The sequence below is a fragment of the Microcaecilia unicolor genome, chromosome 5 (genome assembly GCF_901765095.1).
Source record: "Microcaecilia unicolor chromosome 5, aMicUni1.1, whole genome shotgun sequence".
Classification (NCBI taxonomy): domain Eukaryota; kingdom Metazoa; phylum Chordata; class Amphibia; order Gymnophiona; family Siphonopidae; genus Microcaecilia; species Microcaecilia unicolor.
The window spans coordinates 155956798-155984234 of record NC_044035.1 but is presented as its reverse complement, the minus strand read 5'-3'; the positions used below and the strand labels follow the sequence as shown (position 1 = coordinate 155984234).

Here is a 27437-nt window from a genome sequence, read left to right as displayed (position 1 = left end):
AGCTGCCTGCAGCTGCCCTGAAGCCTTCCTTCTGCTGCGATCTGCCCAGGCAGAAACAGGAAGTTGGGTCAGAGGGAGTGAATCGCAGTAGAAGAAAAGCTTTGGGGTAGCCACAGACAGCTTGTGAGAATGGCTGCTGCACCCCTGCCCCTCCAAGAAAGGAACTTGATTTTTTAAAGAAGATCAGGAAGGTGAGGGGAAGGGATGATGAGACGGACTGTGGTGGGGAAAAGGGGAAGAAATGTCTAGACTGCAGTGCCCCCTGGAGCTGTAGGGCCCAGAACAGCTGCCCTGTTTGCACCTCCCCCCCCCCCCCCAACGCCGGCCCTGCCAAACAGTCCCTAAAACAGGAATGGAAGACCCCAGTCTTGATAAGATTGAAGGGTGTTGTTAACTCTCACTACCTCAGATCAAGGGAGTGCTGAGGTCATCTGCTTGGGTGTTCTGTACTCCCAGAATATGCTGAAAGAGCTTCCAAGTGCAGCTCAGCCCAAAGAAGAAGAGCCTCCTGGGTCACTGTTTTTCTTTTTGTACACCATTGCACTGTCAAAAAGCATTAACGCTTTGCCTTGTAGGCGAGTGGTGAAGGTGTACAGCACCTTCCATACTGCTCTTAGGTCTAGATGATTGATTAACCAGGAAGCTCCTTTTGGGATCCATTTCCCCTGCATCAACTGACCTTATCAGTAAGCACATCAGTTAAAGAGGCTGGCATTCATGGTCAAAACTGTCCAGTTGGGTGTTTCCAGCTCAGCAAACTCTGGATTGCTATGCACCCAGTAACTGAAGTCTGGGAGGTAGAAGTGCAGCCGTAGGGGAAAGTGAAGGAGCATCAACACTTGGTTAACCCCCATAAATCAGCTTTTTGCAGTTTTTTTAAGAGCACTGCCATTACTAGACATGGTGCAAAGACTTCTGGATGTCATCCGGCTGGGGACAGGATGAATAAACTGTGCAGAAAAATAGATCATCTACTATTTAAGGAGTTAGAACACACTGATGCGGGTGTAGCTTTTGTCCAAGAGACGCACTTATTGTTCACTCATGAACATAGTAACATATAGTACATGACGGCAGAAAAAGACCTGCACGGTCCATCCAGTCTGCCCAACAAGATAACTCATATGTGCTACTTTTTGTGTATACCTTTCCTTGATTTGTATCTGTCATTTTCAGGGCACAAACCGTATAAGTCTGCCCAGCACTAGCCCTATAAGAGCAAACTATTACACTTTGCTTCCAATACACTACACAGGAAAACCAAGGGGGTTCTAGTAGCTTTTTCCATGAAACAACAATGGATAATCCAAAAAGCTTTTCGTGACAAAGAGGGGAGATACATTATTTTGTTACCAACGCTGGGCTCTGAGTCTTACACGCTGTAACACATATGCTCCAAATATTATCAAGGGGTTTTTCTGCAATAAGTGTCCAGAATACTTTTAAGATACATGCAAGGTACACTTATCATGGGGGGAGACTTTAATCTAACTCTAGATCCGGGAAAAGATAATTTGACACATGATGCCCCCTACAGTAACAAGGAAAGACAGGAATTTAAGAAGTTTTGGATAGAATGGGGTTTACTAGATATTTGGAGGGTATTCTATTCCTGGGACAGGGAATATACGTGCTACTCCTTGGTCCACAAATCTAGCTCCCGTATTGATTATTGGTTTGGAGACATTTTCCTTCAAAGGAGGGTAAAATCAATGCAAATTGGATCACAAACTTGGTCAGATCACTTCCCCCCTCTACAGATGGATCTACTCCTGAAGCTGGAGGCATTAGATATAGACGCTTAAATGATGCTATATTGTATAATCCTAGTAATATGCTTCAGCTAGAGAAAGATCTGTTGGAATATATCACCCTCAATGATACTGGGGAAGTGGATCCATCTACACTTTGAGAAGGACATAAGGCAGTAATGAGAGGTAAAAGCATAGCGCTACAAGCTTATTTGAAAGCATAGCGGAAAACACAGAGCACAATATTCAAGCGGAGATGGCTAAATTAGAGTTGGAAGCTAAGTAAAGGGGGGGACCCCACTTGGGGGTGGGGGTGAGGAATTGCATATATTGAGACTAGAACTGCACAAACTGCAGCTAGAGGAGGTGGCGGCTCATTTGAAACAAGTTCAGCAGATACATTTTGAATCTGCGAACAAAGCAAGCCACTTTGGACCGTTCAGGTCTTTATCTGCCGTCATTTACTCTGTTACTATGTTATTGGCTCACCGCCACCTCCAATATTAAAGAGGCATTCACTCAGTTTTATGCAGAACGCTACACACCAGACACAGGCCCAGAGCCAGAAAATATGGTAGACTACTTGCGCCGTAGGCCTAAGCTTATGGAGCTAGACAGTGAGGAAATGTCCCAACCTACAGATTTGGAAGAGAAAGAACGGCGATTAAAGATCTAAAAAATGGGGACGGGCCCCGATGGGTTTACAAATAAATATTATAAATGATTTGGATTTTTTAGGAGCTAAAGGAAATTTGCCAAGCTCCTGGAGATTGGCGACTATTATAGTCCTCCCTAAGCCTGGGAAAGATCCAACATACTGCACATTTTACAGGCCTACATCATTACTAAATATTGATTATAAAATATTCACTAAAATATTAGCCCATAGGGTCCAAAGAGTCTTACCCAGGCTAGTTCATGTGGATCAATCTGGATTTGTAACAAGGCGACAAACCTATGATAATGTTAGACGGGCAGTGCACCTTGTCCAACAGGCACAAAGCACTGGTCACCACTAATGTTGCTATCACTAGATGCTGAAAAAGCCTTTGATAGGGTGCACTGGCCCTTCTTATTCACTCTGCTGCAACAGCTGGGCTTCTCAGGCAGATTTATGACATGGCTAGCTCAAATCTATTATTGTCTGGAGGCCACTCTTAGAATTAATGACACATATACTCCCACATTTAGATTGAAAAGGGGTACCCGGCAGAGATGCGCTCTGTCCCCATTTCAGTTTGCTTCAGTGATTGAACCCTTGGCATGTGCCATACCACAGCACCCTAAAATTAGTGGCCTATGTTGGGAGGGGGATGAATATAAAAATACAGCTCTTTGCAGATGATATCTCATTAACCCTATCTGAACCAGAATGGTTGTTGGAACATCTGGCAGTGGAGCTACGCCACTATGGTGCACTTTCTGGGTTTAAGATAAATATGTCCAAATCTGAGACCTTAAACATCAGCCTAGAAAACAAGGAAGTCTCCAAGTTAAAAAATAAGTACCCATATAGATGGGCCACTCAGCGCATTAGATATCTAGAGGTGGAATTGACCCCTGGAGTGCGAGGCCTCTATAAAGCAAATCTTCCAGGGAAACCAGAGGAATTATTTCAAGAACTAGATAGATGGGAAGGTTTTGATGTTTCATGGCTGGGACATATTAATGGTTTTAAAATGATGATCTTACCAAAATTGTTATACTTATTCAAGGCCCTACCTCTCCAAACACCGAAAACTTTTTTTTAAAGACTTATAAGGAGAGGTTTTCACTATATTTAGAATAAACACCCACCAAGAGTCCAAGCTTGGGCAATGTGCTAACCTAGAAACTTAGGAGGTATGGCAGTACCAGATTTCGTGCTGTACTGTCAAGCTTCACAACTTCGGATTTTGGCAGAATGGGTATCTAAGTCAGAGAAGGTATAGGTCTGGATGGAACAGAAATGGCTAAACCCATCGTTGAAAGCGACACCTTGGCTCCCACAGGCTGAGCTTTTGATATACATGAAGTGAGCACCCATGGGGGTGGAAATCCCACTAAGTCTTTGACATATGGTTAGAAAACAGTTTTATCCCACAAGATGTTATTTTCTTTACACTATGATAAGGTATGCCCCGGGCTTTCAAGTGGGACGGGAGGAAAACATTTACAAGAAGTGGGACTCACAAGGCTTAGCCACCTTGGGACAAATCTGGGAGGAAGGTATGCTCCATACTTATGCTGAACTAAAATAAGAATATGACATTCCACCACACCATAATTTTCATTATAGACAAATAAGTGATTATATATTACGTAAATCTAAAGAGGCACTTAACTTACCCGAGACACTTTTAGAAAGAGCAACTGGGGGGGGGGGGGGGGGGATGTGTGTCAGGAATATATCAAGCACTGCTCTTGTTCTCCACACCTATAACTTCATATATGCAGCGATGGGAAATAAATTTGGGGAAGGTAATTCAGTGTAAAAAGTAGGAGCTAAGCTTTAAATTTTTGCTTAAGTCATCTATTAGTAGTACCTTAATGGAAAATGGACATAAAATGTTGTATAGATGGTATTATACTCCACAACGATTGTTTCATATGCATCATGTAGGTACAGGCTTATGCTGGAGACGGTGTGGGAACCTAGGAGATATGTATCACATATGGTGGTCGTGTCCTGCGGTGCAGAAATATTGGCAGGACGTTGTCTCCATGGCACAGCAGGTACTGGGGGTGCCACATCCTATGCAGGCCGAACATTGCTTACTGCACCATAGACCCTTTGGTATAAAAATCAATCATCACAGTTGGGCTATTCAGTTATTTATAGCAGCCCGACTGGCTCTGGCCACTGCGTGGAAAAAAACAGCGCTTCCATCCACCTCTATTTACCTTAAGAAATTGGAGTATCTACACCTTATGACGGAATTGACGGCCATCAAGAATGAACAACTGAACTCCTTTCATAACATTTGTGATAAATATAGGACATGGCGTTTGAGAAGATCTCCTGAAGGGAAAGCGGAAGCCCCTACTGAAGGCTAAGACTCTAATATTTAGTATGTGTTGAGGAGGGAAGGGGGAACTATCCTACATTGTGGGGCTCACATCGAGAGGGAAAGGGGATGGGAGTGTTGGGTTTGGGGAATGGTTGGCATGTTGAATTATGATGTTGATTGTTGATTGAATTTCTTCAATAAAGTTATAAAACGGAAACAAAAAAGAACTGAAAAATGAACTTGCAGAACAAATGTTAGTAATATGTAATATAACTTTAAAATCAAGCATGGTACCGGAATATTGGAGGGTAGCCAATGTAATGCCAACTTTTAAAAAGGGTTCCAGAAGTGATCCAGGAAATTACAGACCAGTGAACCTGACGTTGGTGCCAGGCAAAATGATAGAGACTATTACAAAGTACAAAGTTACAGTACCACTTGTACGGTGTTGTCACGTAATGCCTTTCACAGTAGTGACCTGGAACTTGGGTGGTATTTCATCACCAATTAAGCAACAAAAAATACTCCAAGCGCTGTGGTCTTGGAAGGAGCACAAAAAGGGGAAATTATAAAAAGAATTTGCAAGAGGGTGGGAAAATTCCAGCTTGGCATCCAGCTTCACAACATCCAGGATCTACTGGTTGGATGAGATTAGCGTCTAAAAATTATAACATAAGCACATAAGAGTTGCCATACAGGTCAGCCTGTTGGTGGAGGTGTACTTTGTACTTATGAAGGTCTGAACCAAGCAGTTTCAGTGCTGCTAAGTATCTAATATCTAAGAATTAATGTACAGACGATGAGAAGTGGAAATTTCTCTTTTCTCTGTAAATTACAATGATATTAAGCAGGCCAGGTGGAGCAAGTACCCCCACCTCTGCCCCCCATCTTCCTCTGACCAAGCAAGTGAATGACAATCCATTTGCTGTTCACATGAGTGTGTTTATTAGCTTTTGAGAGACTTTTAGGATGCAGATCAAAGGAAGTTCCAGGTGTAGGGGGCAGGGCTGACAGAGGAGAGAGAGATAGAAATCCTGTAGTCAGGACAGGATAAGAAAATATTATTGCAGAAGGGGGAGAATCTCTCCCTTTGAATATGGCCAGGAGACAGAATTCTTTCCCATGCCCTTGGATGTAAGGCTACTATCCAGGAGAGAATTACCCTTTTTTTTACAGCCATAAACCAGGTAACACCTTATTTCCTTCTCTGCCTAGAACAATTCAAACACTATCTCCCTGATACCTGGAGTCAAAAGCAATAGTTCTATTGACAAGAGAAACCTAACACCTCTATAGCAACTGGAAGCAGTAGTTAACTTTTGTCTCCTCTTTTAGAATACGGGAAATACTAATTAAAGGTTTGAGAAATGTATGTATAGATGAATAGAAGAGGTCCAAAACATTTGGACAACAGACCAAATGCATCTTCAAAAGGAAATATAAACAGATGCTGTGTATTTTATTGATACTAGAGATCCTGACTGACTGTAAGGTGCTAACTAAGGGGGTGTGACAACCCCTCCCCCTTGTGCTCCCTTTTTGTCTTGTAAGGGAAAAGAAACCCTATATAATATTTCTCTGCCAGATAGGAGGTTGGGCAGTGTACATCTCTTTTGGCTCCCAAGCCAGGGAGTTTGAAAGAATGTCCTGCTTCCACTTTCCATTTCTATATATGTTCTCATTTCTGTCATATTCTAGACTATTTCTATGACTATGAGGTAGATGCACTAAACGTTTTTCATCGTTAAATGAGCCCTCAGGGAAGAATTTCCTATCCTTTCCATGCACTTAAGCCTATTTTCCGACGACAGTAGCAGCTAACGAAAACGGAATGGAGATGAGCAATTAGTGTGAAAACCCCATTGAAACGACATGCACTAACCTTTTCCGATTGCCTTTACGCAGGAAAAAGGCAGGAAAACTAACGAGAGGTCTGGACCTCTCGTTAGGACAGCTCCGTGGCAGGAAAAAGTGTTAAGTGAAAAAATAAACAAACTTTGAGCCAATCCCAGCGCATTAGCAGAGCTAAAAGCGCTGTGATTGGTCCAAAGGACCTCAGAAAACACATAAAAAAATAAAAATAGGATCGGGAGGGGGCAAGGGCGCTCATCAGGAGCGTCCTGTACGGACGGCCTTGCCCCCCCCCCCCCCGCTGCTCCCCACTTTCCGCCGCTCCCCCCACCCCGAAAAAGCAAACTTCTAGAAGCCCCTGCCCCCCTCCCTTCCTCACTACTCTCTCACCTCAGCTCCGCCTCCCGACATCCTCCGTCCGTGCCCCGCCCCCTTTTGGGGTCGTCGCCGCCATTCCCCTCCTCCATCGGGCCCCCTTCCTCTTACCGGGCCCGTGCAGCGCCTCTCTCCTCTGTCCGAAGGCGCTGCACGGGCAAGAAGAAAGCTGAATCAGCTGATGCCTGCCTTCGCGATGGCGCGTCTTTCTTCTGCTGCGCCCGCCCCTGTCTGACGTCAGTAACCTACGTAGGTTACTGACGTCAGACAGGGGCGGGCCCAGGAGGAGAAAGACGCTCTATCGAAGCTAGGCGAAGGCAGGCATCAGCTGATTCAGCTTTCTTCTTGCCCGTGCAGCGCCTTCGGACAGAGGAGAGAGGCGCTGCACGGGCCCGGTAAGAGGAAGGGGGGCCCGATGGAGGAGGGGAATGGCGGCGACGACCCCAAAAGGGGGCGGGGCACGGACGGAGGATGTCGGGAGGCGGAGCTGAGGTGAGAGAGTAGTGAGGAAGGGAGGGGGGCAGGGGCTTCTAGAAGTTTGCTTTTTCGGGGTGGGGGGAGCGGCGGAAAGTGGGGAGGGGGCAGGGGCTGCCAGAATTTTGCTTTTTCGGGGTGGGGGGAGCGGCGGAAAGTGGGGAGCAGCGGGGGGGGGGGGGGGCAAGGCCGTCTGTAAAGGACGCTCCTGATGAGGGCCCTTGCCCCCTCCCGACCCTTTTTTTTTTTTTTTGTTTTTTTTTGGGAGCCATGTGCTTGCGATTTGACTGTGTTTTGACTGTTTGTGGCATGCGCAGAGCAGCTAACATAACGCTTGGCTGCTCTGCGCATGATTTGGGGGCCGATTAACGATGTGTATTGTGATTCTTTGATACATTGTACGTTTCACTACCGATCTCAGCATGTGTGACTTTTTTTTTTTGGTGCATTTTTCGTTATTTTAAAATCGTTAGGGACTTTAACGATTTAGATTTTTTTATGTTTGGTTGCTGCATCTGCCTCTATTTTTCTTAATTTTTTTATCCTAATCTCTGGATAATTAAATAAACCAGTGTTAACCCCGAGAAGTGCTTCTCTGGTCCTTTTTTCTTTGTTTCAGTCTAAATAAGTTTTATCCGCTGTCCAGCTCTTAAGATATCGGTTGAGAGGATTGTATTGTGGAAGTAGTGCTGACCGTGATTAAAGACTCTGGAGGTGCGGCACGAAAAGCACAAACAAAGCCCAAGGGCCCATGGAGCCCAGTATCTTATTTTCAACAGTGGCCAATCCAGGTACCTGGTAGAGTCCCAAAAAGTAGCAAGATTCCATGCTACTTAACCTCAGGGATAAGCAGTAGCCATTCTCAAGTCTACCTCAATAACGGCTTATGGACTTTTCCTCCAGGAATTTGTCCAAATCTTTTTTAGTCCCAGATACATTAATTGCTTTTAACACTTGCTCCATTCAAACTATATAAGGGGAAAGAAAGCTACTCTACAGTAATGGGAGTAGTACCAATGTGGCAACCAAAGTACAAAAAAAATGAACATGTGACACTACTTTAAACATTAAAAAAAACCTCATTTCTAAATTTTTAATGTTATCAATTTATTCAATCCAATAATTTTTTAAGGGCCCTGCTTACTAAGCCGCGCTAGAGACGTATGCAAGAGTGACACAAGCTAAACACATGGAGAACCTGACCATGGCAGCTGCAATCTAGGGGGATGACGCAGTGGTGTCGCCTGTGGCAGCCTTGGGAAGTTCTGACGGGCAAGTGTAGGATCCTGCTAAAGAGATGTGTGACTGGCTGTGAGAAATAAAGGATGACCTCAAAGTGGTCCATTCCGAACTTCTTACACTCGGAGCAGAACTTAAAGGAGAAATAGTCGATCTGGGGCATCATGTGGAAAAAGCCAACCTACTCATTGAAGAGAATGTGGAAGCTCTCATGTTATTAAAAAAGCAATTTTGTAATATGAAGAATGAGACCCAAGATCTTGCAGCAAAACTAGAGGACTTTGAAAATCACTCCTTCAGGTGCAACCCAATATCCACGGAGTTCCTGATCAGCCGGACTGTGCATACTGACAGTGTGGAGCAGTATCACTTCAGTAGATTTCTTTAGATACTTGGGCATTATGTTAGACTCCCGGCTCACATTCTCTACACAGATTTCCCAATTATGCAAGTCATGTTTCTTTATTCTCCAACAACTTTGATTGGTTAGAAGCTATTTTGATCGTGACACATTTCATTCACTTATCCTCTTTGCTGATGTCAAAAATTGATAACTGTAATATAAAATACTTAGGATTCCTCGTTATTCTCTAAAGCATCTCCAAACATTGCAAAATACCGCAATTACACTTCTTTGCTATGCTAAAAGATCAAACCAGGTTTCACCTTTACTTCAGTAATATCACTGGCTTCCTATAGAGCAATGCACTATTCAGAAACTTCTCACCCCTTTAAAGCTTTTCAATTGGGATTTCCTGATTACCTGGCCAATCTTACCACCCTATATTCACCAGCTTATCTCTTACTGTCATTCAATGATTATCGTTTAGTTTTGCCAAATCCCAAACAAGCTAGTTTAGAATCCACTATTCTGCCGCCTTCTTCACAGCCCCTGCCTATTGGAATTCTCTCTCTCAGGACATTCACACAGAAATGTCCTTTAAAAAGTTCAAGTCTGCACTAAAGGCCTGGCTATTCTGTCAAGCGTTTGAGCTTACAAATTAGTCGCCTGTGGATTATTTGCTGCTGGTTCAAACTTACCCTGCCCCTCCCTCCTATTTACCTACCCTTTCTTTACCTTATCCCCCTATGCTATGTTCTTATGCTGTGTGTGTGATAACTACTTTCCTATCAGAATATTGTAGTTCCTTTCTTGTCTCTATGTTTACAATTCTAAATTAAATAAAAATAAACTGCCTAGGTCTACTTGCTAGTTAAGGCAGTATATCAAGTTACTGTAAATAAATAAAGATAGCAAGCTACCTGCTTTCAGAACATGGGACTGCATAGCTCCAGATCCAATTGAACTAGTATGCACACACTGTGTGCTGGGCAAAGCACGCTCCAACACTACAAAAGACATTGTTACACGTTTCCAGAATTACAAGCGGAAGGGGGCTATTTTGAAGAAAGCGCACAGTAGGCCTACTATCACCTGGGATATCTATGATTTTTCTATTTATCAAGTTGTGGCGGCAATGATCCTCTGATCACATCAGGAGCAGAGAAGCAGCTTTACAACATTTTCCAGCAGAAGGCCAAGAATCACATCAAACAGCAACTTCAATTAACCTCTACTATAAAGAATAGACCCCACTAGCATAGAGTAACTAATGGGCATGGCAGACTCTGCAGGCAGGCTTCAGCAACTGGACTACTGGAGAGCCCATCATGATGAGAGACCAGACCCTGTTAGTGGAAACTTTCTTCATGGCCTTGGACTACAGACTCGTGTTTTCAGTTGGGGTCGAGGTCCTAATTTTCGAGAGAGCTGGGCTAGTAATTTTGGACAGTTTGTTTTGCTGCTGTTTTTTTTTTTCTATGCTTGTGCTGTTTTGAGTAATGCGTATTTGTTTTGCTAGTATTTGGGGCTGGGGAGCAGGGATGCACTTCCTCACTGAGAGACCTGTCTGGGAGGGAAATGTCAGGTGTTACTGAGTGGTCCAAAATTAGGGAGGGGGGGGGGGCAGTTTTGTAGTACAATGGTCTTCGTGGAGGAGCTTTCCTTAAGGAATTTCAGGATGTCAGAGATCACTGCTTGATTAATCCATAGGGGACCTAAAATTTGTATTCCTTAATGCGAAAGGCCTATACTTCCCATATAAAAGGCAATGCCTACATAACGAGATGTCTTGGGGTTTTTTTGTTTTTTGCTTCTCTAAGCAAATATTTTGTTTTTGCATCTCACCCATTCCAGAAGAAATGATATAATGGGTATAAAGCTGGCCAATACATTGCACCCAGTGGTGCGTGACACTCTATGGCCATTATCTGGCCATGCAGGTGAAACTCTGGGGTACTGTATACAATTTGGTACCTGTCTATACACCTAATGATAATCAGCAAAGCTTTTATCTTGCACTGGAGCAGGCATTGTCACGAATGAGAACTGGGCTTTGGGTCATAGGGTCAGAGTTTAATAGGACTCTCGCCCCTAGTTTAGATTCTGTAACTCAGTCATCTTATAGACGGTTGGACAGACTGACATTTAAAGGATCTGTACAGCGTGTGGGGGTGGTTAATGTTTGGCAACTTGCACAGGAACACTCAAAGCAATATACACTTTATTCCATTCCCCATGATTTTTTCTCCCAAATAGACTACATATTTTTTGATAAGAGACTTACTCATGGGGTTCTTATAGTGGATATTGAAAATATCACATGGTCTGACCATGACCCTGTTTGGGTCAGGTGTAAGAGGGACTGTTGATAAATCTAAACCTATACTAGAAGTATACAACTGAAAAGAACTTACAGCCCCACTCTAGAAATTAACCTAGGAACTTTTAGTATTATTCATAGGAGTAACATAGTAAATGACAGCAGATAAAGACCTGTACGGTCCATCCAGTCTGCCCAACAAGAAATCCAAAAACATTTCTAATTGTGTAGGATCAAAGAAGACATAATTCTTCCCTTGCCATCCAATCAAACACTTGCATGGGAACCATAGAAAGACTTTTTGTTTTAATGGAATGCCACTTCTTGTACATCTATGGGAATGGTATGGGATAGCTTCAAGGCTTATATTAAAGGACATTTTTTATGTGAGCTAGTACACTGAAAAGAGAGAGGGAACAAAGGGAAGCAGATCTGAAGGTGAATATCATCCCAGAAATGTCAATATGCCCATGGCCCTAGTTCAAATGTACAAGATCAGATTTTGTCACTTTGCACATTCTTGAAAGATCTGTGGGGTGGGCAGGGTAATGTATGATCTGGACATTATATGGCAGGTTTATTTTGAGGAGGGTAACCTGGCTAGTAAGTTGCTGCCTCACCAATTGAAGAGACAGTTGGTACAAGATGCAATAGAGGCTTAAACCGAGAAAGTCCCACTGGCCATGTTGGAGGTGGGTATTACTATTTTGCCAAAACCAGGAAAAGACATGAAACTGTGCAGTTTCTATAGATCAATTTCACTCCTTAATCTTGATGTGAAATTATTGGCTTGTGTATTGGCCCCTAGGCTTAATGTCCAGGAATCAAAATTCTTTTAGCATCCCTCAGTGATGATGTCACTTGGTCCGCACCTGGCTCCTTCTACGAGCTTCAGAATGGAAAATGCTGCAAAAATGGGTGTCAAACTAAATGGCTATGAATGGCACCAGCAGTAAAATGGATCGCAGTTCTCAAGCAGAAGGTGGGTAATGGTCATGATAGGACGTCTCAGGAGTCAGCGTTCTTTTAGCGTCGCTTTGTGATGGACATCACATGGTCTGTGACCACCTCCTCCCATGAGAAAAGAAAATGCTGCAAAAACGGGTAACAGAATCTGTGACAAGGCAGAAGTGGTGTGTAGGGCCTGAGCTCTTTCATTAAAACTTGGGGACCATGGGTCAATTTTAGCAGGCAATGGAAACGGTGCCGGTACTCAATACCCCCAAGTACCCCCTCAAAAACAGCCCTGAGTTTATCTTGTGGGGTAGACTGGATGGACCATACAGGTCTTTATCTGCCATCATCAACTATGTTACTATATGTTACCCTTTCCAGTTCTCTTAGGAGATGCGGCGTTGGGGAGGACAAGAGGACCCCAAGCCTTATGGTCCTTGTTTAGATCCCTTTTTGTCACCCAAAAAGGGAATGTGAGATGACTGGAAACAGGTCTGCTGAGAGAAACCTGAGCACCCTGTCCTAGACCACCACTGCAATACCTAACCTTGCTGGCAGCCAAGTGGGACGAAGGCTTGGGCTTGTCTTCCAGCAACCTCTGAGGTTTCAACTCACCTATCCTTTACCAATTTCTTGAGATCCTCCCCAGACAGTAAATTCCTCCTAAAGGGAATTCTACTGAGATGGCTCTTGTAGCGGTGTCAGCCATATATCTACTGTGACTGTAGAATCGGGCAGCAAATATGGCCTCTACCATGCATCTCACCAAAGTTCTAATCAAATCATATGTAAGCCAATCTGGCCTCCAGCCTAAACACTTGCATGGTACATTCCAAATACTTCACCAAGAGAGCCTCTTGGGTTCAGCTGTACCCAATACAGTCAAGCCCTGGAAACATAAGTGCTACAAGTTGCAGCTTACAGCCCTAGGGCAGAAACCTTGAATGCTTGCTTCAATATCAACTCTCCTGCAGATCCTTACGTGTAGTGCCCCTTTCAACAGAGATGGTAGTCTTTTTGGTAACTACTGTAACAGATGCATCTACCTTAGGCTGCTTAAATTTCTCTCTTTCTTCAGGCACTAACAAGTTGAGCTTACACATGGCTCTGCCAACTCTAAGCCCTACTTCTGGAGAGTCCCACTCTGTAGAGATCATGGCTTGAATAGCTTTATGTATACAAAAAGCTTCCGCAGGTCTCCTAATACCTTCTAAGGTGGGATTCCCCCCCCCCCCACCCCACCCCACCCCACCAAGGGAGCTTCCTGCAATGGTGGAAGTGAAATACTGAAGGACCTAGCAATGTCTGGCAGCAGCTCTTCTTTCTCAACCAGGCAAACTATAATAGGATCATTGTTCTCACTCACTGGGAGCTCCCCTTCTTCCAAAGGTACCACCAGGAAAGCAGCCCTTGTGCTGAGCCTGCATGGTCCAAGAGCACCCCAGAGGCAAATGATTGGGAGTTCCAATCATCTAGGGCATCCAAACGCTGTCTCTTCGCTGCCACTCCAGGTTCTGTCACCACAGAAGCAGAGAAACTCCCTCCTATACCTTGAGTCCTTTGAGATCTTTTAAGGAGGAAGGTATTGTGGAGCAGGAATACAAATTCCAGGGAGACACCATCAGCCTGTAAAAACCCCTTGTGGGAGCACACTTCACCTGCTAAGTTGCACCTCTCCTGCAATTGCAGGCTGTGCAATTGTATGAGGCTCAGAAGAGCAGGAAGAGAAAATGGCTGCCTCTCCCACTCTTTTCAAGGGAAGAATGTATGTAATGGAGGGTGCTACAGAGACCTCCATTTCCAGACCCATAATGAGGCATATTTTCAAAGCACTTAGCCTTCCAAAGTTCCATAGAAACCTATGGAACTTTGAAAGGCTAAGTGCTTTGAAAATATGCCTCAATGTCTTCCTGGTTGGCCCCTACTACACACTCATCCAGGCAAGGCTGAAGAACGGAAGAGCAACAGCATACTGCTTGAAGCACTGCGATTACCACTGCTTCGGGGGCAGCACCTGGTGCACTCCACTGGGGATCCATACGACTGAGAGACTTCAATGAGCTGTGGTGAGCCAACAATATAGCAGTGCGGATGATCTATAAAAGCACTAAATCAGTAGGACCAGCAAAACACGTTTAGTTACCTGTGCTACTCCTGACTCTACAGTGTGGTGAGCTGTTTGCCCAAGCTTCCTCAGGGCACAACTGAGGGTTGAAGAGGCCTGCTCTTTCCTCAGACCTAGAACCTTCTCACCTGCAGAATAGAGTTGTCTGCTTGCTGCCTCAAGCTGCTTAATTTTCCATTTTTAAAAAGCTGGCTAGACGATAGCTCTACGTAAACTGGTGTGGAAGAATGGGAGGGTGGTCTTAGACTCTCTGAGAATTCCCCCCCAAATAAAGTCCCATTAAATTAAATTTAAAGTTTTTTTATTTAAATAGAAATGCTGAAAGGGACTCCCCCTGCTCTACTGGGACCTAATTCTCCAACTGACCTAGGAGCTGGCCTCACTGAACCCTCCAGAGCTGCCCATCACCATCTACTGGAGACAGATAAATACTGGAGAGCTTCAGCTGCACAGCTCGCAACTCTGTATTCTTTGACTCCATCTGCTAATAGACTGGAATAACACTCAGGTTCCACTCAGGTTCTGGACTGGTCTAGTCAGAACACTAAGGAATTATTTCTTTGGTAATCCTTCAGAGTAAAAGATGTATTTCATCCAACAAGTAATAAGCTATTGATGTTCACTGAATGGCAAGAAAATAGACTAAGTATATTTTTTCCTGAACATGAAATTATGCCATATTAATCTTCTCTGGTTCTCATTGAAGAATGATGGCTTTTATAGAATATGAGAGTAATTTAATTGCAACTACACAATCTAGACAGGTAATGCATGGCCACTGCCGAATTCTTACATTAGTAGCTTTGGGAAGGCAATCTACCCACAGTTAATCAGTGTAGTGATCACACATTGCTTTTGCTGGTCTTCAAGGCCTGGTCAGTAAAGGTTTTCTCCCTTTTGTTGGGATGCCTTAAAAGACTGATAGAAAGTTATACACACAGTTTCTTTGGACATTCAATGGAAATTTTTTTTTTTTAAAGATCTTACCGTCAAACTGATCCTCCCCTTCTGTCATCAGCTCATCATCAGAACAGATGCTCAAAACATTCACCAGCATCTCTGTTACTGCAAAAAAAAAAAACAGATCACAGCAAGTAAAAAACATGTATTTAGTCAGACAAAAAGGCAACTTACAATGGTATATGATCCTATGCCCGATGATAGGGCTTTACCGCCCCTATAATCAGAGATAATAGCATGCAAATTTATGTGCGCTATTATCTCTGATCACAGGGTAAAGTGCGGAAGGATTGTGCATGAGCACAATCCTCCCACACTTGCTTGACAGGACTGGGCTGTAAAAAGCCCAGACCTGTCAAACACAGGGGCTGGAGGTCTGTGGGACCGCCAGACCCCAAACAGCATGGCCCTGGTGGCCTAGTGCCCCCACCAAACCCCCACCCTGAGCCCCTCCGACCCAGGTTCGGGGGGCTGGAGATCCAGTGGTTTCTAGCCCCCCTAGCATCCCCCCAAGAAAAGCCATGGTGGCCCAGTGGGCTGCAAATCAAGCCCCCCCTACCTCTAACGACCCTCTTCCCTATCCTCATCCCCCCTACATAGTTGGAGGAGGGAGGTAGACTCCCTCTTCATCCAGCAGCCACCTCGAAAATGGAATGGGATTTGCAGGGTGGGGCTTCCCACCATATAAGGGACTCCCTTATATGGTGTGAAGCCCCACCCAGTGAATCACAGGATGCACTGGGCAGGGCTGGGAACCGCAATTTTCGAGGCAGTGCTGCTGGAAGAGGAGGGAGTCTACCTCCCTCCTCCAACAGGCACCGGGGGGAGGGCGGGGAAGAGGGCCGCTAAACCTTCAGGTCTGGGGGCTTCATTCACGGCCTACTGGGCCACCAGGACGTTTCTTCGGAGACTGGAAGGGGGGTTAGGGGGCTAGAGACCAACCAGATCTCTAGCGTGTCGGGGGGGGGGGGGGGTCAGGGGGACACAAGAGGTCCGCCCAACCTCCAGCCCCTGTGTCGCTGGGGGGGAGGGGGCTGCATTGGAGGGAATGAGGGGCCTGCTAACATGCAAATGCATGCTGGACAGGGCTCACCATTCCTCCCCAACGGTCTGCAAACCCTAACACCAACCCCGAGCTGGCGTAGGATTTGGTGCGCTGCTCACTGGGAAGGAATATGTTTAGCATGCATTTGCATGCTACTTGCATTCAGAGCCCGCGAGCACGTTGTTTCGTGCACTCGGGGGCTCATCATGGGACGATAGCAAACACAGGCGCTAGTATGGCGCTAACAGCCTCTAGCACCTGCATATGCTTCTGATCATTGGCCCACTAGTGAGATCACACCTGGAATGTAGATGTACAGCTATACAAGGTTTTACTGAGACTGTATTTTTATTGGCCAAACAGTTCTTTTCTTGATACCTTCAGGCCTTACTGGGCTATGGCACCATAATCATTCATTTTCAACTGCCTGGATTTTTTCTTTTTTTTTAATCCTCTGCCTCCACTTTATCTAGTCTATCCATCAAGGTGACAGCTCTCGGTCAGGGGGCCACAGGTAACAGCTCCCTTTGAAGCCTAGAATGCATGCACCCTTAAGCCTCTAGAGGTTGCTGAAGTTTGAAGTTACAATTTCCTCCTCCCTGCAGCACCTCCCAAAAAATCCAGGAAGTATGTTGAGATGGGAATTGAACTTAGACCTCCTGAATAGTTGTTTATGGCACACAGCTGCACAAGACCCTTGCTGTCACACAACTGGAATATGGCGTACAATTGTATATGAAAAAAAAAAATCATAAATGAGAATGGTGCACAGCTGTAAAAGGTTCTAGTGCAACCATATCTAAAGCAGGGAATACAGCTGCATATCTTACTGAGATTACATAGGGTGCACTGCTGTACTATATATATAAATCACAACTGAATTACAGTGCTCTGCTATATGCACCCTTATTTAGATTCCCCCTCCTGCAGGAATATAGACAATGGGGTGCAGATAAACATGCCCTAATGCAACCATGGGTAGAATATGCGATACAGCTCTGAATAATCTATTCAAACCATACATAGGTGTGGAAGATCCTAGTGAAATTACAAATGAAATTATGGTACACAGATGTACAAGCTCAAAGTAAGATCACATCTGGAACATGGTAAACTTTTTTGCCTCTTTCAAGTCAAACTGTAAAGGATACAGTGCTAATTAAAGAATGCGAACAGCACACATAACCACTCAAGGGAGTGCAATTTTCAACCAAAGAAATTAACACAAGCAAATCTTTTGTTACTTGGGTAAATTCCTTTTAAAACTACCTTCTCAGGAAGGGGGGAGGGGTAATTTTATAAAGCATTTTCCACGAGTAAAACATGCTTGCACATAGAAAATAGCTCCTACAATGACATCAAACCTGAGGCAAACATCAACTAGGCTGTGACATGAATTTATTTTACATGAAACTAAGAAGAAAGCATTTTGGCTTATAACCATTAGTGAAAAGAAAAGGGATTGATGAGGCTAGAATCTTTGTAGCAGCCCAAGACAAATGTACTATCAATGTATACAAGTTACTAGGTATATGAATATAAATAAATAAATAAATAAATAAATAAATAAATATAATGATCCTACTTGCAGCAGTTCAAATGTACTCACTCATTTCAAATACAACTATTTAAATCCATACAAACTGCATCATCTCGATTAAAAAAAAAGTTTAAATACAAAAATGCTATAGTGAAAAAGTAACCTATACTGCATCATACAATTAAGAACATCTACAGAATTAATCTGGATATATCCCATATGACATACACCTATTACCCTGAAAACTACCATCATTCCATATTAACAAGAACATTAGAACTTAATATACAGCAAACAACATCATGTAGGAGGTATTCTTCGAGGACAACAGGCTGATTATTCTCACAGATGGGTCGACGAGCTGCATCGTTCCCGGGCCGACGCGGATCGTCGACCCATCTGTGAGAATAATGCAGCCTGCTTGTCCTGGGAGAAAGCGAAGATGCTTACCTGTAGCAGGTATTCTCCGAGGACAGCAGGCAGATTATTCTCACAGATGGGTCGACGATCCGCGTCGGCCCGGGAACGAAGCAGATCGTCTACCCATCTGTGAGAATAATGCAGCCTGCTTGTCCTCGGAAAATAAAATCTACTTTATCTACTGTATGTTTTTTTTCAACACAAAATGCTAGCTAGCAACTGATATAAGCAGTATGTTAGCTTTCCTATTAGCTTCTCTAATAAGAGGAATTTGGCAAGGTTGCCATATAATAGCTAACATGCTCAAACAGGGTAATAATATAAAAATAGCACACATCATATAAAACTGTACTAACTATAAAACTAATACATCACAAACAATAAGAAAGGAAGGAGGCAGAAAGGAGGAAAAGGAAAGAAAAAAACAAGGAAAAGAGAAAAAAAAGAGAAAAGAAGAGGAAAGGAACAGAGGAAGAGGGAAGGGGAAGGGGGGAGTCAGTAGAATCAGTTTTGACATCATTAGGTCAGTGGGAAATGGCATGATGCAGAGCTCTCCTTGTCTTTTGTTTTGGGTGTGGAGCTTTTAGTTTTATGGTACACCTTGCCTCTCTTTTCTCTATAAGTGACAAAGCAAGATTGATCCTATGCAGACAGTTATGCTAACTACAACCTTATAAGCATAAGGCCTCAACCCCAGGAGATCTTAGAACATCTCAATCAATGCAAGCCATCAAGAGCAAGGACAGCTGAGAACAGCCAAATGAAAGCAAAGAAAGAAAGCAAATCTCAATGAAAGCAAAGAACATACCTTTCTCACCAACAAACGGCAAGGACCATGTGAAGACATCCATAAAATTGGGTAACCAGTAGGGATGTGGGGAGCAGTTGAACTGTCGAATATTCATCACGTTATTTTCATATTTTAATACAGCAGCTGGGACATGAAGATTAGAAAAAAAAATTAACATTTTCAGCTCCTGAAGTTAGTCAGAAAAAATAACTTTGGTCTTGTATGGTCACAGTTCAGTTTAAATGTGAAAACTATTACTACTTATGATTTCTATAGTACTACTAGACATACACAGCACTAAACACATACACTTCTGAGATGCTTTGCAGGCAGTTCATCTCCTTGACAACAATTTATTGCCTCTGCGGGAGCCGCCATGGGTTCTGCCGTTGCCCTTTGTGCTCCTCTCACGAAGTCAAGAGGATCCGAAGTGAGCCCTACCCCAGGGAACAGCAAACAAAGTGGTCCTGCCAAAGCTCTGACACAGAGCTGCAGAGATAAAGCAGACTTACCACTGCTGACAATCTCTCCCCAAACACTTGCTCCCCGGTGCTGCTGGATCAGCTCTGCACAGACCAATCAAACCCGAACCTCTCTCTTTTTTTTTTTTAAGCCACTGAGGTAAGTCTGAAGCAGTGGGAGGAGAGAAAAGGGATTCCAGCAGAATGGGGCGATAGGGATCTAGACACCTCCGATATGACCCTCCCACTGGCCAAATGTACGCTCTGCTCTACCGGGAACCAGTTGATCAACTGGACCAGGAGCCAATAACTAGAACTAGGAGCTGCTGCCAAACATGTCCATCCACCTGCTGGAGACAGAAAGAAGCTAAAGGGTTGGAGTGTCTCTCAGGGCTTATATATCACAGCTCATTTTAGTTTTCTCTATCTCCACCTGCAGGTTGATGGACATAATTAATCCCACAAGTTCTGGAACAGTAGGACGGACTCTATGGAAAAAGTCATTTTTGCACTTATATGACCATGTATGTGCATAAAATGGCTCTGATAAAATTGTGCATGGCATAAAAGTACACAGCACAGTATGCACGTGCTTTTACTGTAAACTACTAGGAGCATGGTCTAGTTGGAGCACATACTTCAATAATCTATGTGTGGACATTTATACCTGCATTCAAACAAGCATAATACCCACGCCTGCAGCATAGCATAAATCCTGTACAGATCATGCCTAGTATTTTATAAAGTCAAATAGGCAAACTGTTGATATTATTTTAATTCTCTATGTTATATGATTTTGTTTTTATAAAGTAGGCACAAAATAAGCACCTTCCAGTCTACTTAACCCTAACATACTGTTATAAAATTACCCTTTACTTGTGTGTTTTTAAATCAGGCCTACTCAGAAGCTCAGCAGCAGTGATGTGCACTGCTATGAAGGTCAGAGTTCAGTTCCTGAGCCAGGCTTCTTCTCCTTGTGCTGCTGAGGGCTGAGGAAGTGGAAGAAGCATTAACAGATCCTGAAGGTAGAGAAAGTGTAGTTGCTTACCTGTAAATAAAGGTTTTCTACAGACAGCAAAATAAGTCAGACACACAAGTGGGGATGTCATCTAACATCACTAAGATGGGCTCTCTTAGGGCTTGGAAAACCTTTAAGGTTTTTCTGAGCATGTGCAAGATTTTCTGCACAGCTGCTGCTATGTAAATCCCCTCAGTCTATTAGAGAGTTTAGGGGTCTGCTCCCTGGGTAGATGGATGGGTCTGTGTCCGATTTATCCTGCTGTGCACAGAGAACCCCCAATACAGGTAAGTACCTACATTATCTCCATTATCAAACAGGTTAAAATCAGCCACACAAATTAGGAATCCCATAGGTTAGGGTTGGCCTAGTCATTTTAATTAAGTAGTTTCTTTGGAAAACCCAGGTGTGTGGGAGAACTGACTGTCAGATGAAAAACTGTTTTAGCACATCTTGTCTCAAGACATTTTATCCATACAGCAACATGGTGTAAAATGTGAATGAATAACCATGTTACCGCTTTATGCATCTCTTCAATGGAAAGAGAGCAGAGGTGAACAATGCATGCTGACATGGCTCTGGTCTAATGCACAGCATCTTTTAGGTGCAAGCCTATTCAGCTGTCACAGTACAAGATTTCTCAACACAGCACACTGATGTTCTTTTGCAATCCACAATGTACAAAGCTTGCTCATCTTTGTGAGCATAAGACTTGGGGTAAGAAGTGTGGAAACAGCAATTAACTGACTAATGTGGAACACAGAAACAATCTTCAGTAAAAGTTTAAAGTGTGTCCAAAGGGCTACCCTGTTGTGAAAGAACTATAGGTGCACAGAGTACGATATGATTGCTTGATGTTCACCTGCTCTCCTAGCTGAAATTATGGTCACGAAGAAAAGTACTTTCCAGCCATTTTATAGGCACTGTGTTAGACAAATTGGTGTCTGAAGTGATGACTGATACAGGCAAGGAAACCATGCCTTATCTTTATATATATATTTTCTTATCTGCAGTTGGGATAGAAGATATCCTGCAGTATTACTTTGTCAAAGGTTACTCATGAGGCTCTAAGAAATGGCTGAGCTTATCTGCAACTATGAACTGTAGTTCTGGTAGATAATGCTATAGCATGGAGCATCTGTTTCAATACTGCCTAGTCCCAGATTTTAAATGCTTCATTGTAAAGAATGTGCCTTTTTGCTTGTTTGTACAAAACATTGCTAGCTGGTTGTTTGTCTGGATGAGTATTCTCTTCTCTGAGGATTTAAGAGAGTGTTGGAGACAGCTCAGATTTCATATGGTGCTGTCTTTCCCAAGTTAGATCTTGAATAAGTTCCTTGAGTGTAGAGGTATGTGTATGATGCATTTGTGATTAAAAGCACTTGATGTTGAGGCTTATGGAATGGAAGTCCCTGAGCCAGACTGGAGCATGTCTTCTACCAACTGAAGGCATAAAGAGCCCATTTGCTTAATCTCATTACACGAAACAGTGGCTGAGACAGCTGGTTCCACTGAAACTTGAACACCCACTGCAGCTAAAATATGCAGAGGAGTGTAAATGGATTTACATTAACTATCACTGTTGTGTAGTCTAGCAAAACCAAGATAGTGCTTGCTGGAGCACAGCTTTTGCTGGTAAGCTTCTATGTAATTACAATCTTCCCTATCTGAATGTTAAAGAGAGCTCCAATAAACTGAAGGATTTGATGACTGACAGCTGATAACAAGCCCTAGAGATTCAAGGAGGCAACTGGTCATTTGCAGAGAATATTTGTTTTTTGGTACTGAAAATCTTTTCAACAACCAGTTTTTCAGGCATGAGAAACAAAAAAAACAAACAAACAAACAAACAAAAAAAAAGATTCCCTTCTTATGCAGGTCTGAAGCTACAAATGCTGCTAGACTTTTTTTTAAACATTCTCTGGCCTGCTTCTAGCATGAAAGGAATACTTGATAATGATTGAGTACTTCTTTTCTTGCAGAAGGCTGTGCTGCTGTTCAAGGGAGGAGACCAAGAGGGTTATTTGAAGAGATTTTAAGGAAGTAAAGGCAATAACTGAGTTAATATCCTTAGTACACATCAATCTTTTGTAATGGAGATCCATGAGTTGCTGAAAAGGGACAGTCTGCTTCATATTAGGAGAGAAGGCTGGTTATGTTGTTGACTCTCAAAAAAGATGGCAATATCTTGGACTGGTCAACTGTCTGTAATTTAGGCTGGCTCCTAGTCTGCTGATGGATTCTCCAAGTCTGCAGGGGCTGAATTAGTTGTTGCCTTTGTCTGAATTTTTTCGGCATTCCCTTAGAGGACATACCTTCTTATATTTACAAACTGTTTTGTAAAAGACCATTTTTGCAGAGTAGAACAGGGGTCCTTAATGATGTTAACTGATTATTTCAAATTGCCTCCACACAGGGTTTCCCCATTGCAGGGCACATCAGCAAGTTTATCATGGACTCCCCCCAAAGGCCAGAAGCCCTGAGCCAAGCCATTCTTCTTGCTCCCATGGCAAGAGATGATAATCAAGATGATGTGCCAAATGTTTCACTGACTGACAATCGGGTTTACTCAACGTGTTCAGAGACAGTGATGTAACCTGTCTCTTTGTTCCTGAAGCAGGACATCTGGAAGAGATCTGATTTTATCAATACACTGATGCATATATTGTATCAAGCAAAGCTGGTATGCCACATTCCTAGAGGTGAGCATAGTTCCTTGAAAGATTTTTATACCAAATATGTTGGGACTTCTGATCTTTTCCAGGTGGTGCATTGGAATGTTCCTTGGTTTTAGTGAAGAGTATTTGACGGGTTGCTGAAATTTTTACATTGTCTATTTTCTATAATTTTATGTAAAATGTGATTAAGCACAGGTTCACATGGCCAAATAGAAGTATAATAAATACATTTTTTACAGTTTTCCAGACTAACTGTACAACTACTGACTGGCATGAGAATTAGCCTACACAGAAGCCAGGTCAAATACCATGCACCACAATAAGTGAATACATCACCTATTTACCTTTATGCTATAGCAAGGTGGCTGAATATTGTCCCCTGAAAGACCAGAACTATCTGCCTTCAGTTCCTTATCTTCCTGAAAATGGAAAAAGCCTCCTTGTACATCTTCCTTATGAAAACCAGGAAATAATAGTCCTTTTGAGGAGACCTATTCCTGGGAACTTGAGAAGGACTGAAATGCAAACCAGTTCATTCTTTAATTTGTGACCATTCTAGAAACTCTCTTCGTGAATCTTTCAACAGCTGTGACGAGGGTGAGTAATCTTGTTCTTCCATTAATCTGTCCACAGAATTGGTGTTACCAGTATAATAGCCTTTAGGAATGATCTGGAAGCTTCTATGGATTTCTTAATGGCAGGTGTTGATTGCTGTCATGATGAGATTTAGACACCCTCGGAAGATTGTGAAAGGAACTGTTCCTGAAGGGACTCCAAAACAGAAGAAATGTGATGGCTGGGTAGATCCTTGAAAAAGTTCATCTTCTAGTCCATACTCTCAAAACAGAGCAGTTCTGATGAAGGACCCTGGAAGACATCAACCTTTTCTGGAACAAGTACCAGTGATTCTGTGCAGGTGGTCTGCACTGACTTCTGCACTAATTGTTAATCTTGTGCTAAGCACACTTACTTTGGCTCCTTTCTTGTTGCTCAATTTATACATCTGCAGAATAGTGTCTTCCTGCACTGAGTGCATTAAAAGAGTCATAAGTTCTGAACTGACAACTGAGGTGATGTCTGCACAATAAGTGTTTGCTACTCTAAAGATAGTCTGTATCCTCAAGCCTTATGCTGAAGATTTAATCAGTTTGGGCTCAACCATTTCCTTTTAGATTATTTATTTATTCATTCAGATTTGCAATACTGCCTTTCCTAATGTATAGTTCAAAGCAGTTATCAAATTAAAAATAAAACATAACACACATAGAAAAGGAACTACAATTTAAATAGGAAAGAACAAAAGTAAAGGACAAAACAGCAAACCAATAGAAAACAGGATTACACACAGACATCAAAAAAACTTTGTTCAAGTTGTGGAAAAGGCTTAACTATTTTCTTCAGGTGTTTGTGAGGTGCTTAGAACTCCAACGGTGTTTTTGCAGCACCCTTCTTAAGTTCAATAAGGACTACATTTTTTTGTTAATAAATAAAATCTTCACTTAATTTGCTCAAACATTTTGATCTAATTCTGTCCTTAAAACATTTTGACAGTGACAGCTCTTGTAAGATATATTTAATTATTATGGTTGAAAAAGGTATACAAAATTGAGGCAGGTTCCAATTCAGCTAGAAGCCCACTTGAGAAATCTGCTGATCAATCAATCCTTTGCTTGTAACTTTTTTGTGTTGACACTACAACAAAGTGCAGAGAACTCTTGTCAAGAGATTTCTCAGAAAAGATTTAGAGTACACATGGGATGCCTTGTTGCCAGGCCTGTTGCTCTTCATTTTACAGTTTAACTAAGGTATTGGCAGGGCCCTTGCCGCAGAATTACAGGAACCAGTTTATTAACACTAAACACACTCTATCTTTAATTATACATTATTTTTTGGTATGGGTGGGTGTCTTGAATGAGCTTTGGAGCACTGTTTCGTTATGTCTGAATAAGCTAAGTGGTTGCTTGCTTGTTTTTCCCTTTATGTGCACAACTGCCTGTTTGTCTTTGGCATGTGTGAATTTTAATTTAAAGAAAAATTATATAAATAGTTTATAAACGAACATAGACATATGGGGCAAATGATTGAAGCTTTAAGGAGCTTGGATCTGAAATAGTGGGTGCTAGAAGAGGTCCGATAGGTCTCCTATGTACCCATCTGATGCTTCTATGTCTTCTTAGTATACCAAAAAAAGAATATAGCATGAAAGATAGTGTATTTAGTGTTAATACACTGGTTGCTTTTGTTGCTACCTTTTCCACTACTCCTATTTGCTACTTTGATATTGCTATCTGTGGAGTGGTTTTTGTTTTTCCTTTATTTTTTGGAAAAATTACAGGAAGCCTTTGGCTGAGTTGGGCTGGGTGGATGACTGACCAGGTAAGTATGGGTATACCTCTCTCCTTCCCTCTCTATCTCGAATCCTAGTTCATCCTTCCCTCCTCCACAATCACTCCCAGTTAAGCAGGCCAACAGCAGAAGAGCAACAGTGCCTCGAGACCCTCCTTTACCTCTCTCACCAATCACCAAACTAGAGGTTTGGAACCATGTGAAACATAACAAATTTTGCTATAGTATCCATGCAATTCAAAACTACTAGTCTGGCTCTTATAGGCAAAAAAGGAGGAGGTGCTGGCCTGGGGCACCCCAAGACCTGCTCTCCCTCCACCTTCATGCATTTCTGAATTCCCCTCTCCGTCTTGTTCCTGAGATCCTTTCCCCAACTTGATACCCCCTCTCTCTGCCACCCCACCCCAATATCTGAGATCCATTTCCCTCACACACAAAAATAAATATATTACATAAACATACAAACAGAATTGGAAAATGACTGTGATCAGGTACTTCTCCTTAGGTTTTAGGGTAGGATTCTAACTAGGTTTATTTGAGGTGGTCAGATTAGTGCAGTGCCTTTCCTGCAAGGCTTGAACCACTCTTGGCAACATCTTTGTTCAAAAGCTGTGCAAAGCGAAGTTGTGGCCTTTGCCCTTAGCACTTCGTATGATCACATGTAAGCAATACCTTCTATGAGCATGTTAGACAACTGCTAAAGCTTCCAGTTTGCTTCTTGTATAAGTTGTGAAAACAGAGAACACTAAATTGAAAGTAAAAGTTTTTTGAAGAAAAAGATGTATCAAAATACAGGAAAAACTGCAATCAAGCTACTAGCACTGTGGGTCAGCAGAGCTAAAGCTATGACTCATATGTTATGCTATGCAGCAAACCAGCAGTGGGAAGGATCTGCCAGGATGTCCTCTGACAATGACGAAAAAGAAAACTAAAGACCAGAAGGCCAAGAAGTGTGCAGGAAACCTCCATGCATGCTCAGAAGATTTTCATGAAAGCTCTTGTACAGTTCTAACATTAGAAAGAATCATGTGACCCATCTATATGAATCAGTGCAGCAGTTTGTCATCAGACAGTACTTTGATAAAAACATTGAGGATCACAGATGAACAAAGCAACTCCACCTCTCATGCTAATGAGGATAGAACTGACTGCTCCCAGAGGAATGTTTCTTCAAAAACATCTGTACATACAAACCTTAGAACTAGGCATGTCTTACCTTTATTATTGTAGACATCTAGGTAATTGGGTGCTGAGAAAATAGTAATCAAAGAGGGAAACCCCGTGGTTTGACTTTTTCTGTACATTCTATAGCTGTAAAGAAAAGAGCTTTGTATGCATCAAAACACATCCAAAAAACATGTTTAAATTGGGACATAGCCCATAGAAACATGACTGGTTTTGGGGACACGCCTCCACATAGCTGCCCCTCTTTACTCTTAGAATGAACACAAGTCTGAAAGGTGAGCAGTAATGCCAACAAAGTTTCACCTCTGTTACAATTATATGTGACCATCTTTGGGAAAAGGTAACTAAAATCACCAGAAACAAAAAGTGAGGTTTTAATGAATTCTGTTAGACCAAGATAACAACTTTCACAAAACAACTGATTGGCTGAAAAAATTATATAGGGTGCATATAAGTGCTGCTGTTTAAATTGCTCATTATGCCTTTTGAACCAATGAGCTATACATTATACTTGATCCTACAACTGCAGACCATTTTTATAATGTCTGCCACCTTTGTGTTTCACATCACTG

At 42.7% G+C, this 27437-nt stretch overlaps 1 protein-coding gene across 3 annotated transcripts in view; it reads right to left on the bottom strand.

Moving 5' to 3' along the window:
• The window catches only part of LOC115470367 (serine/threonine-protein phosphatase 2B catalytic subunit beta isoform), a 129480-nt gene that overhangs the window by 40706 nt on the left and 61337 nt on the right, over window positions 1–27437 (bottom strand). For all 3 annotated transcript variants that reach the window (XM_030203470.1, XM_030203471.1, XM_030203472.1), the window contains exons 7-9: window positions 26897–26991; window positions 19196–19321; window positions 15410–15487 (exon numbers count right to left, since the gene is read on the bottom strand). In XM_030203470.1, the coding sequence (XP_030059330.1) occupies window positions 15410–15487; window positions 19196–19321; window positions 26897–26991 (299 nt within the window). The remainder of the gene's footprint in view (window positions 1–15409; window positions 15488–19195; window positions 19322–26896; window positions 26992–27437) is intronic.